Here is a 13,457-nt window from a genome sequence, read left to right as displayed (position 1 = left end):
AGAAAAGATTCTAAAAGGTCAAGGGGATTATTCTACTTACATAAAAGTGATGGTTTGCATGAATAAGAGAAACTAGAGAGTAAGAAAATTCTGCATTGAGTTTCATCATTAAAGGTCTGATCTCTAAGATATGTAGAGAATTAACACAAATATATAACACCAAGAGCCATTTCCCAATTCATAAACAACCAATGGGAATAAACAAATAGTTTTCAGATAAAGAATCAAATGGATACACAAATACATCCACGTGTGCACGCACACACACACATCAATAAAAACCTTTTAATTCAGAGAGAGAACAAAAAAGTACAGAGGAGGATACAAATACAGCAGTTTTGTTACATCTTATTAAATATATATCTAAACATGTGTATATGTGTATACGTATATGCACATACCTACATATACACACGTGTGCACACACATACATGCATGCACACACACACAGGAACTGGGTCTCTCCATCTCACTCAGAATGGAAATGCGGGGATTTCTTATACTTCATTACCAAGCACCATGAGAGCATTTCCAGCCTGGGCCTGTTCACTTCTCTACAGGCCAGAAGGCCTCCCTGGGCCCCTCCTGGGGGCCCTCTTCATCCACACTGACATCAACAGCTTCATGCACTGTAGCTCAGACTTCTACTGTAAGCAGGTCATATGGATAGTTCTTAAAAAAATAAACTGTACATAATAAAATTCTATTTCTTATAAAATCTTTCTCTTTATATAACTGAAATGTTTTTATTATGGATTATTAAGTTCACAATAGAAAAAGCAATTTTAAAAAAGATGTTCAAACATGCATTGGAATCTTAGCTGTGTTATTTAGCACCCACTCTCTGGCTACTTTGCCAATTTCTATCCACATTGGTGGACCAGACACCCAAAGGGCAGCAAACTACTATTCTCAGGAGCCCAGGAGTAACTGTACCCTGAATATAGGAGTTTCTATCCCCTTTGATGCTGAATCAGTCAGATATAATTAGTTTTTTGAAAATGTATTTACTGAGAAGGTATAGCCAGTAGTTGCAAAAACATCTCTGTCCCCTTGCATACACCATGTCCTTGGGGAGAGTGGGTTCAAAATATAAGGGTACTGAGGTAGAGAATACATGTGACAAAGGGGTACCTCACAGTTCCTGGTTATCGGATGTCCTTTTCTCTCTTACAAAGTCTTCATGAAGTTTCCTTTCAGTGTAGCTTTCTGCTGATCTCTGAGGACAGGTGTCTTTGTGGAATCCATAACCTGCATGTCTCTCTAGCACAAAGGAAATCCTTTGAAGTCGATTCCTCCTCCAGGTAGCCGTCCTTCTGTATCTGTCTGGGTCTGTGTTCATCTATATTTGTCCTCAACATGTCATTCTCTACTTCCCAATGGATGCCTTGTCTCAAACCGGCCTCTTCTCCCTGCTGAATTATCAGTGGAAGGGGGGAAGGAAATAAAGTGAGAGAAACTCTCTTATTCTCCCTTCTGGGAGGGATTCTTTCTAAGCCTAGAGTCTTTTACCACAGGACTAGTCCCCGGGTCTACCACTTCAATATCCCCATACAGAAATTTCTCTTAAAATTTCAAACCCCTGGAGGTATGGCTAGCTTGTTTGGTCAGCCAGTTATGCTGTTCTCTTCTTGACCCATCAAAGACTTTGCACCAGAAAAAAATGTGACAAGATGTAGACAATCTTTTTTCCCCTAAATTTTTAAAACCTGATCATGTTTGTTGTTTGCTTGCTTGAGACATACAGGTAGGTATTTGACACTTTTAATCAAACTAGGCAGTGTACTCAAAGAAGGCAGAGGGAGTAGCTAGATCATTAGAGAAAGTTTATGGTATCCAAATTAAAAAATGGAATGTCTTTTTATCATCTACAACTAGTGAGGTATTCCTTTTGTTTCCCAGGTGTTCATGGGAATAATTAGTTTCTAGAAAACATCTTCTCCAAAGATACATGCACTGATATTTAACCTCAATGTCTTTGTTTAATAATTCTTAAAACACAAACAGAAACTAGATGTTTTGTTTACTGTTTTCATGGAATTTCATCTTTTGTTTTACAATTACTAGAAAATGTGAGTTGGAAACTGCTTGAGGGAAAAGGTCATAATTTCCATCCAAATAGAAGGTACTTTCATAAGAATATGCTTCTGATGGATTTGGCTAAAAATGCAAGGAAAGATTTTTTTTCCCACAAGTAGAAATGCAAATTAAAATAATTCTGAGGTTTCACCTGCAAATCAGTGCATGTGACCAAAAAAAAAAAACCCACCAGGAAGTGACAATTCTGTAAGGGATTTGGAAAGTCAGACATACTAAAATACTGCCAGTGGGGTTATGAATTGTTCCAAGCTTCCTGCATGTTAATTAAATTATGTGGCTAAACTTTCAGCCTTTCACCCAGTTACCCCTTCTTGGACATAGACTCCAGGAAACTCACACATTTCCTGACTCCACATATTTTCCCTGTCTGTCCCCCATGCTTGGGATCTTCTCCCTCCTCATCTCCATCTCCTGACCTCTCTGACTTCCTTCAAGTCCCAGTCAGGATCTGACTTTTCACCAAAACACCTTCCTTATCCCCCAAATGGCAGGGCTTTCTTTTTGCGATTATTTCCAATTTCTCTCTTCTATATCTCTTGTATAAAGTTGTTTGCCTGTTGTCTTCTCTATTAAGCTGTGAGATCCTTAAAGGAAGGAATGGTTTGGGTCTTTTTTTGGTATCCCCAGCTCTTGGTCAAGCACCTAACACACACAAGGCACTTAATAGATGCTTCTTTACCAACTCAAATATGGAAACATATGCTATGTGCCAAAATACCCATATACTGATCTTTCTTTATAATAAAAAAGGAAGCAATGCGGGTGTCCTTTAATTGATGGAAAGACTAGAAAACAAAACAAAATAGAACCAAAAAACCCTATGATATCTGAACATAACAGAATGTTACTGTCCAGTAAGTAAGAAATGGCAAGTATGTGGAATTCAGGCCAGCATGAGAAGATCTGCATGCAGCAAGGTGGAGTGAAAGGAGAACCAAGAGAATGATAGACCCAAGACTACAACAACGGACTGTGGAGACCGCCAAATGGCAGCTGAACTGGACATAAATGAAAACTAGCAAGGGCTGTAGAGAACAAATGGACCCCTGCTCTTCACTCTCAAAGAGGCGGAGGGCTACTGGAACGTACTACTTATACAAAGTCAATGGCAGACACTGCTTTCAATTATTTCCCTTTGTTAAAAGGGGGGGATTCCATCTGGAGGGCATGGGGGGAGGGAAGGAGATGATTCTTTTCTTTTCCAGAAGTTACAGCAATGGAAAGATAAAATGCATTAGCATAATGACTTTTAAAAACGAGTTGCAGCAACTGAGTATGACAGTAAAAAAAAAATGGTATCACGAAAGGCCTGTATGAACGTGGAGATTGGTCACTTGTTGAGGGGGGGTAGGGAACAGGATGAACAATGTCCTGGCATGGTTGAGATATAGAAGGACCTAGAGCAGGGGCTCTAGATCTCTTCTGTGTCCTGGATGCCTTGGTTGAAAGGCTGGTGAAACCACCTTGTGACCCCAGAGCCTTTCTGATTGGAGGATGGAGCCACGAACTCCAAGCCTTCACTTCAACATCTCCTCATTCAGCACCTGGCTACATTACTTTGGGCCTTTCCTGGCTGACTTCTCTCCCATGCCCCAAATGCTCATTATTGGGACCACCTCATCAGTCTGTGAGATCTCATTGGACTTGGGCTCTATCTACCTCCCTCTCTGCCTCTCTGATTGGAGGATGGGGCCATGAACAGCAAGCTCCCGTGGAAGGGGAGAGCTCAGCTCATCAATATTCACTTCTCAGCTGTCTGAACTATTCTGAAACTTCTCTGACTGAGTTCATCATCCCCACCCTCCTCCTATCCTATCTGGTTGGGTACCTTCTCCTCCCCTACCCCAACCCCTTTCCAGCTTCCTTCCTGCATCAGATCCGAAGTTCCTGGAGAAAAGTGATTGTCTTTCTTTTGTATTTATATTTCCAAATCTGGAACATAGCACACACTTAACAAATGTTTACAGACTAATGATGATGTATTCCCCAGAATAAAATTGCATAAAATGCAAAACAAAAATGCATAAAATGGCATACATACAATTACAAAAAAGACCTAAATTATAGGGAAATCCAGCTAACAGATATTCACATTGCTAACCCTTGACCTAAAGGCAGGTCTCCAGAGCACTGGGAAAAACACCTGAGTATATATGGAGACACCCAGGTAGATGTCAGATATGATGGCATAGATGGGCTGCAATCCACATTGTGGGAGGGCCTAAGTCAAATGCCAATTTTTTTCTCCCTAAAATCTGTCCTAAAATGACTCCCTCCTGCTTCAAGAGGAAACCTTTGTCTGTTAAGTGAGAGGAGGATAGACAAGAGGGCCTTTCAAATCCCTTCCAGCTCTTGGATGGTGCAATCCCATAATTACCAGAGATTGCTAGGTAACCTTGTGGACAAGGAAGGTGCTAGACTTAAAGTCAGGAAGACCCAAGTTCAAATCCAGCCTCAGATACTTACTACTTATGTGACACTGGGCAAGTCAGTCAATATCTGTCTACCTCAGTTTCTTCATCTGTAAAATGAGGATAATAATAGCACCCCCCATTGTTGTAAAGATTGAATGAGATAAAGCAGTGGGTGGACATAGTATTTAATACATAGTAGGTGCTTAATAAATGCTTGTACCCTTCCTTCCTTATTGTATGCCGGGTATTAAGGATACAGAAATGGTCCCTGCCTTCAAGAGCTTATATTCTGTAGGGGAGAAACTTCATGTGTACCTTTAAGCAGGTACAGAACAATTCTAAGATAATGGGGGAGGTGGGAGGGATGCAGAAAGATCTTATGTCTTTCATCTGCTATCAGATAACTTTTTTCAAACTTTTTTGTTCTGATCTTATGCTTTCTCCCATGTGGGGAACTCCTCAGTTGAAAACCACTTCTCCTAATACAGAAACAACAAGTCCTCTGTCACTCAGAGTTTAAGAGACATGTCTGGTGCCACTCCACTGATACCTTGAGTGACTTTTTTAAGTCCATACAGCCAGGACTTCCTAATTTCCAAGCCAGCACTCTCTATTGGGCCACACCAACACTCCCAAGACCTCACTTGCTCTTTGAAATAATCTTGTCTTTTGGAAGAAAAACTCACTGTTTGACAAAAAATGCTGGGGAAACTGGGAAACAGTATGGTAGAAACTAGGTGTAGACCAATATCTCACACTGACTACCAAGATAAGGAAAAAATGGGAATATTATTTACACATAAAGGGTGATACCAAAAGCAAATTAAGAGAGCATGAAACAGTTTATCTGGCAGATTTATGGATGAAGGGAGAATTTAGGACCAAAGAAGATATAGAGAGAATTATAAAATCTAAAATAGATAATTTTGATTATATGAAATTTTAAAAAGTTTTTGGTACAAACAAAACCAATGTAGCCAAAATTATAAGGAAAGCAGAAAACTGGGGGAAAAATTTTGCAACAAGTATCACTGATAAAGACCTCATTTCTCAAATATATAGAGAACTGAGTCAAAATAATAATACAAGACATTCCCCAATTGATAAATGGTCACAGGATATGAACAGGCAGTTTTCAAAGGAATCAAAGCTATCTATAGTCATATAAAAATACTTTAAATCACTACTGCTTAGAGAAATGCAAATTAAAATAGCTCTGAGATTGGCTAATATGACAAAAAAAAGAAAAATGTTGGATGTTGGAGGGCAGGTGGGAAAACTGGGACATTTATGGATTGTTGATGGAGTTGTGAACTGATCCAATCATTCTGGGAAGCAATTTGGAACTATGATCAAAGGGCTATAAAATCGCTCATACCCTTGGATCCAACAATACCACTCCCAGGTCTCCTAGGTCTATATCTCAAAGACTTTCCAAAAAAGTCGGGGTGGGGGGGATATTTATAACAGCTCTTTTTGTAGTGGCTAAGAATTGGAAATCAGATGGATGCCCACCCATTGAGGAATGGCTAAATAGGCTATGGTATATAATTGTAATGCAATACTTTTGTACTATAAGAAATGACAAGTAGGATGATTTCAGAAAAAACTGGATTTACATGAACTGATCCATAATGAAGTGAACAGAACCAGAGCATTATACTCAATAACAACATCATTGTTCGATGAAGAATGTGAATGACTTGCTATTCTCAGCAATGCAATGATCTGACAGTCCCAAAAAACTAATGATATGTACTATCCACCTCCAGAGAAAGAACTGATATTGTTTGAATATAGAATGAAGCATTCTACTTTTCACTTTCTTTCATTTGTTCTTTCTTTTTATTTGTACAAAACGACTAATCTGGAAATGTTTTACATGATGATACATGTATAACCTGTATCTGATTGCTTCCTGTTGAGGGAGGGGAGATGGGGGGGGGAAAGGGAGGGAGGGAGGGCAGGATAGAATTTGGAACCCAAAATTTTTTAAATAAAAATGTTCTTAAAAAGAACAAATCTTGTGAGTTAGGGAAAGTGATCTTGGAGCATTTCCCTAATTTTATTCTGCCTCACTCCTCTCTGTGTCTTCAAAATCATTTCTTTTTCATTGAATGTGTTTTTGTTTTTATTTTTAAGCAGCAAATAGACTTGGTAATAATTTAAAAGACACTTTGGAAATATTATTCATGCTGAGTTTATTCTCAAAAACACAAGAGAACAAATAAAAGAAATTAGACAAGATCATAAACTGAATCTGATCAGGTTTGTATTCATGGCCAACTTGATCTGTTTCATGAGCTAATGTAGCTCATGAAGCCAGCGGAGGATTGGTTATCAGACATTCTCATTTCAGTGCCTGGAAAATAACCCCTGGCACTATTTTCTGTAATTTAGTCAAGAGAAACTGATCTCTGAGAAAGCACATCCAAGAAATGTCTGATAGAGAAAGGAGACAGGCTGACCACATTCAAGGCAAGGGCTTTGGATTCTCCTTTGCTATCCCAGCAAAGCCAAGAAAATTGACAAAAGCCCTCCAGCATGAAGAATGTACCCTTTTATTGTAATTATGGGAGGATGTGCAGGCACAGACGAGAATAGGGTGAAATCTTCATCTTTGGAAGAAACATTCATCTTGAAGACATCACTGATTTATTGGAGTATTGTAATCTTACTTTTGTTTAAAAAAATAATAAAAGCTTTCTTTGTTGTTTTGCAAGCAGACATTTGAAGAATTCTTTACTGATATGTTAAAATGAGGCCTTGAAAGTCTAGCTTGGAGATTAAACTCAGAACCAATGCATTCAACGTCATTCAAAGCAGAATATAAATTGATTTTTGGATTTGGATATTAAAACTTGCTACTAGCTCTGGACAAATCTCCCCTGTTTTATCATTTTATAGTAGTTTAAATATCATTGCAGTTTTCTAATGGCTAACTGCCTTCAACTCTTCAATGAAGTAATAGGAAGCTATTCATCTAATCTGCCCATCTGAATGTCAGGAGAATTTCAGATCCGGCCAGAGTAGCCTCATGAGGACACCACACTAAGGATCCAGAGCAAGGCTGCTTCAATCTGGCAGATGCAGTCTCCTTGTCCCAACCTCCTTGGAGTCATGGATTCACCCCTAGAGAAAAGACAGCTTCACTCAAGACTGGGCTGGTGCTGGTGCTAATCCAAGTAGTTTAGAAATTCAAGTGTCCTTCTCTCCCAATTCAGGGCCACTGACTTTGCTCTGGGCTAGGCCAATGAGTTTCTCTTGAATGTATTCCAGCAGGTTATAAGGTCCCAGAATCTCAGGCTTAAAAGGGACCTTCGAGGCCATTTAATTCAATCAGTGCCTCTACAATAACTGGGATGGTGGAAAACATTCTGAGTCTGGAGCAAGAGAAGTTGGCTATCAATCCCAGCTCTGGTGCTTTCCACCTGTCTGACCTTGGTCACTGGGACTTCCTGGCCCAGCTGAGGGTGGAAGTCAGAAGATTTATGCTGCTCAGTCCCTCCAGGAGCACTCAATTTGTAAGTTCCTTGTCCTTTTGTATCCCTAATGCTTAACGCAGCACACATAGTAGGTACTTAATAATTGATCGATTGATGATCTTGGAACTGTCATCTTCCTGGTCCCTTGTGTAAAAGCAAACATTAGACTAGAGCATGCTGAGGTCTGGATTTAAGCTGTAGTTCTCTAATCACATGTTTCCTATAAAACTGCTAAAGAATGATTCCTTTTGTGTAATTTTTTTCCCCTCTTTGGAGGGGAGTTGGGTGGTGGGTGTGAACCTTTGGTTTTATCAAATACTATTAGTGCAGCCGCTGCTCCACTGACTGGTCATCAGCATTTTTGTCTATAGTCTTTGGAAGTTTCCTGATGTGTTGGGAGGCTAAGTGACTTGTTGTATAATGAGTATATGTTACAGTTAGACTCTTGTGCCCAGGTGTTCTTGACTTTAAGGCTGGCCCTCCATCCATTGACGCCATGCTATTTCTTGCTAAGTTATTTTCCAAGTACAAGCTCTTTCTTGACCCCTGAGAAGAATAGTTAGGGGAGCACACAAAGGGCTGAGTTGGTAACCTAGGGGAGAATAATAATAACTCACATTTACATAGCAATTCATATAAATTATCAGCTTTAATCCTCTCCATAGCCCCAAGATATAGGCATTGCAAGCATTTTGCACTTGGGGAAATTCAAGTGCTAGATGATTATATATGGGTCATCATCATTCAGCTAGAAATTGACTGGGGCAGAATTTTCAACTTATACTACAAAATTACAGAATTATAGAGTTGACAGGTGCCCTAGAGTTCAACTACTTCATGTTACAGGTGAGTAAAACAGAGGCCCAGAGGCATTATCTCTTTGACCAAAGTCCCAGAGCTAACTTTTGTTTCAGTCAAGATTTGAATGCAGGTCTTTCCTTGCTCAGAGGTAGGATTGGAACTCAAGTCCTGTGGCATAAAGTTCAATGTTCTTTCCACTGTGCCATGTAGCGCTCCAAGTTTAGGACTCCTTCACAGTGCACTGTCTCTCAAAAGGAGTAACTGTTTGTATTTATGTGGCACTGAAGGGGCTTACAAAAGTGTTCACTTCAAATGATCTTGTGGGGTAGCGTTTCTAAGGAGTATTATCATTCCCATTTTACAGATGAGAAAACTGAGGCTCATGAAGGCTGATAAAGCTGCCCAAGGTAACAGCTAGTAAGTATGGAGCCAGGGATTTACCTGGTTATTGGTGACATTTGGGGGGAGGATCATTTAGAAGGCAGTGTGGAATAGTGGATAGAATAAGGAAAATCTGGGTTCAAATCCTTTCGTTGCCATGAAACATCTTGGCTCCATTCGAACTTCTCAGTGTCCCAGGCTCTAACTCTTTGAGTCTCTAAATTACAGCTCAAGAAATAATCAGAATTAACATCTGGAGTTTCTTCACTGGGAGTTCTCACAAAATAATATGATAGGTCTAGTATCACCTTACCTCATCCTTCCCACCTCCCCACTCACCCCTCCTCCCCCAAAAAAGGCTGAGGATTTAGTTTGCCTCCATTTTGAAAATGGTCAATGGCATTTCCTGAGTCCTTTTTTTCTCTGACCTTGGGACAAACATGCCTTTTCTTCCTGTTTTGCTTTGGAAGGGGCATTACCTCACTCACGTATGCCCTTACAGACACATAGCCTTCATTTAAAAGATTGAAGGGATCATAAGACAGCATTGACCAAATGCCAGTAGTCAGGACATTGCCATAGAAAAGGGAATTTACCCTTCAAGCATTTGCCCTGGCAATGACTCACCAACCTGGGTAAGTCAGATAAAACTCTCGGTTGGTTCCAAAAAACAAAATACCAACCTGTACAAAGAGCCATCACTGGGGTGGAGAACCAGGGCTTTGGTTCAGGCTTGCAAACTTAAGAGTTTGCTGATGGCACTTACAACCCTTCATTGGCAAGAAACAACAGCCTAATGTTGTTAACTAACTAACTAAACTCAAGATGCAACTAATGTGCATCAGAAAAGATAATTAGCTAAAACACAAAGCTACCAAAGAATTGGAAACAAAATCCATGCCCCTTGATTGGAAAATAGACAAACAAACTGTGACACATGAATGCAATGGAATGTTGTCGTGCTGTAAGAAATGATGAGTATGATGGATACAAAGAAGCCTAGGAAGATTTACACAATCTGACACAGAATGAAGTGAGTAGAGTCAAGAAAGCGACATATACCAGATGACAACATTGTAAATGGGAATAACCACAAAATCATCAGGAACAAATGTTGCAAAATTACAAAGAACTGAGACGGGGAAGAAGAGAAAAGAGAGGAAACTCCACCCCGACCCTCCCATTCATTTGCAGAAGGGGGAGGTCCGCAGGTGTGGAACATTACATCAATCTGAGGACAAGAAAAGACGACTCAGTGGCCCTACAGGGAGTAGCAGGGAATGTGCTTGTAGTTATGTGGTTGTCGTGGGAACGAGGAAAGCAGTGGAGGCCTCTTGTGCAAAATCCATTTTCAATGTATTGATGTTTTTTTTTTCCGTCTTTTCCTTTTATTTCTTTTAAAAATACTCTTTTTTCTATATCAGATTGATTCAGAAAGGAGAGTGTAGGGAGGAAGAATAGAATTTGGAATTCAAAACTTTAGGAAAAGCAGCAAATGTAAAAGTTTGTTTTTATATGTAATTGGGAAGAAAAAATAAAATGCTATTTAAAAATAAAATAAAGTGAACAGGTAAAATATTTTTTTCTTTTCTTTTCTTTTCTTTTAAGCAATTGGGATTAAGTAACTTGCTCAAGGTTACACGGCCAGGTGTTTCTGGGTGGGTACTAAGTGTCTGAGCCCAGGATTCCATCTCCAGGTCATCCCGACACTGGAGCCGGTGCTTTTACTTTCTGTGCTACCCTTGCTGTGCTACCTGGCTGCCCAAGGTAAAATATTTTTTTAAAAAATCTTTATTATGTGGGATGACTCCCTGAGATGAGGGAGGAAGTTCTGGTGTGTTGAAAAAGAAAAAAAAAAGAAAGGAAGGAAGGAAGGAAGGAAGGAAAGGAAGGAAGGAAGGAAGGAAGGAAGGAAGGAAGGAAGGAAGGAAGGAAGGAAGGAAGGAAGGAAGGAAGGAAGGAAGGAAGGAAGGAAGAAGGAAAAAAAAAACAAAAAATATAAAAAAAAATTTTATTTAGATAAAAAAAAAAAAAAAAAAAAAGGAAGCTACCAAACTTCAGGCTGGGTTCCCACCCTTGGGGACCCAGTATGGCAGTGGGAAGAGAAGAGGATTTGAAGTTTAGAGTTTAAATCCAGCCTCTTGTTACTTTTTTACCTGTGCGACCTTGAGTAAGTAAATTCACTACCATGTACCTCCATTTCCTCATCTGTAAAATGTGGGTAATAACAGCCCCTACCTCCCAGGATTATTGTGAGAATGAAGCACTTTGCAACATTTATTTAAATTTACATTTTTATTGTCATTATTATTTAAAGAAAGTAACTTGTGGACCATCTGGTTTAACACCCTTATTTTATAGATTAAGAAACTGATGAACCGGGATGTAAAATGAATTGCCTGAGATCACATAAATAGTAGCTTAAGAAGAAGGATTTGAACTCAGGTCCAGAACCAGTGAGTGCTCTGTCCACTAACATTTAGCCCTCCTCTCATGGTATATCAGGGGCTCTGACACTCGTGGAGGTCGTGGCCCCTCTTAGACCATCAGGCTAGAGAAGCCTCTGGAGTCACTCTCGGAATCATGTTTTCAAATGCATAAAACACACGGGATTGCAAAGGAAACCAATTATATTGAAATGCAGTTATCCAAATTTTTTTTAAGCAAGTAAGTTCACAGACCTGTGGTTAAGAATGCCCTCAGTGCATACATTTAGCTCCACAATATTTTGATGTCAGGCCAAGTCAGGGCATTGCCCGAAGCTCAGCCTCCCCTAGGAAACAACTTTATTTCATACCTTGTGAGTCAAAAGCAAATTGGGGAAACTCGAGATGCAACTGGCTCCCAGTTGTTCTTCAGGTTTCTATGAGCTCACTTGGAGCTAGGGAATTCTCACCCCCATCCTATTAAGAGATAACTATTTCATTCTGGCTTTGGGGAAGCTGTGTGCTCTGAGCAAGATGCCCTGCACTGTTCCAATGAGGGCTGATCAGATTTCTAGAAAACAGGAGGGGAGCAAACTGGTACAGGAGGTTCTCTGCTGAAGGGAAATGGCCAGACAAATTAGCACCAAACACACATCTCCCTCACTTCCCTAGCAAGAGGGAAGGAGGATGTGGAAATGACATCTGGAGACCTGCCACCTCCCTCTCCCCATGAGCTGGCACTTTGTCGCAAAGTTGAACCCTGTCTGAGACTGACGAGCCAATTTAAAAGTCAACCATTTGTGAATATGAAGAGAAAAAGACACAGGTCAGAGGCAGTGTGGTGCAGTGGACAGCTTGCTCAGTTTTTGTAGTCAGAGGACCAAGAGTCAAATCCTTGCTTTGTTTCTCACTATACATTTGACTTGGTTGAGTCAATTCGTCTCACAAGACATTTGGGTCTTCAGCTGTAAACTGAAAGGGATTGGACCAGATCACTTTTCAGGACCAGCAGCTCTGAATCTGATCCTATGTTAGAGTGAATTTCATTGGTATTGAAGGCAAGATCAAGTGGATGAAGACCAAACAGTGGAATGCCTGTGCCCATCAAGAAGGCTGAAACCCAGAGATGGCAGTAAATGAAAAGGACAAACCAGAGGTGGCATGGGGCAGCAATATTGTGGGCAAGAGGAAGATTTAAGAAGGGAAGGAGTCAAATCACGAATGGAGAGAAGTCACGAATGCCAATGACATTGCTTATTTCTTCTCAACTATCTTCAGAGAGAATCTCTGAAGCCTCTGAAGCTGGAACGCACAAAATGATGAACAGGGCAGTGAAACCTAACACGACAATGAGGAAACATGAAGAAAGTACCAAAATGCTGACCACTGACTCTGTCATTACCTGACACTCTCTGCTGCTGCTGCCTCCTATCTGGCCCCTAAATGATGGTAGATAGATAGATAGATAGATAGATAGATAGATAGATAGATAGATAGATAGATAGATAGATGACAGTGATAGGTAGATAGAAGACAGACAGATGACAGATGATAGACTGACAGACAGACAGATAGATAGATAGATAGATAGATAGATAGATAGATGGATAGATGAGAGACAGACAGATAGATTATAGAAGATAGATAGATTAGATAGATAGATGAAAGACAGATGATAGATAGATAGATAGATAGATAGATAGATAGATAGATAGATGAAAGACAGACAGATGATAGATAGATAGATAGATAGATAGATAGATAGATAGATAGAGATAGAGAGATAGATAGATAGATAGATAGAGATAGATAGATAGATAGATAGATAGATAGATAGATAGATAGATAGA

At 39.9% G+C, this 13,457-nt stretch overlaps 1 protein-coding gene across 1 annotated transcript in view; it reads right to left on the bottom strand.

The window, feature by feature from the left end:
- Positions 1–265: 265 nt before the first annotated feature.
- The window catches only part of LOC138164863 (prostaglandin E2 receptor EP3 subtype-like), an 87,529-nt gene continuing 74,337 nt past the window's right edge, over positions 266–13,457 (bottom strand). Inside the window, exon 3 of the mRNA XM_069092784.1 lies at positions 266–1,415. Coding sequence (XP_068948885.1) covers positions 1,197–1,415 — 219 coding nt within the window. The 3' untranslated portion in view covers positions 266–1,196. The remainder of the gene's footprint in view (positions 1,416–13,457) is intronic.

Source organism: Petaurus breviceps, unplaced genomic scaffold, assembly GCF_028583685.1.
Source record: "Petaurus breviceps papuanus isolate PSGF00001 unplaced genomic scaffold, PetGlider_PUasm1.0 207, whole genome shotgun sequence".
Taxonomy (NCBI): Eukaryota; Metazoa; Chordata; class Mammalia; order Diprotodontia; family Petauridae; genus Petaurus; species Petaurus breviceps.
Note: the sequence above shows the minus strand (reverse complement) of the source record. Positions and strands in the feature narration are given on the sequence as shown.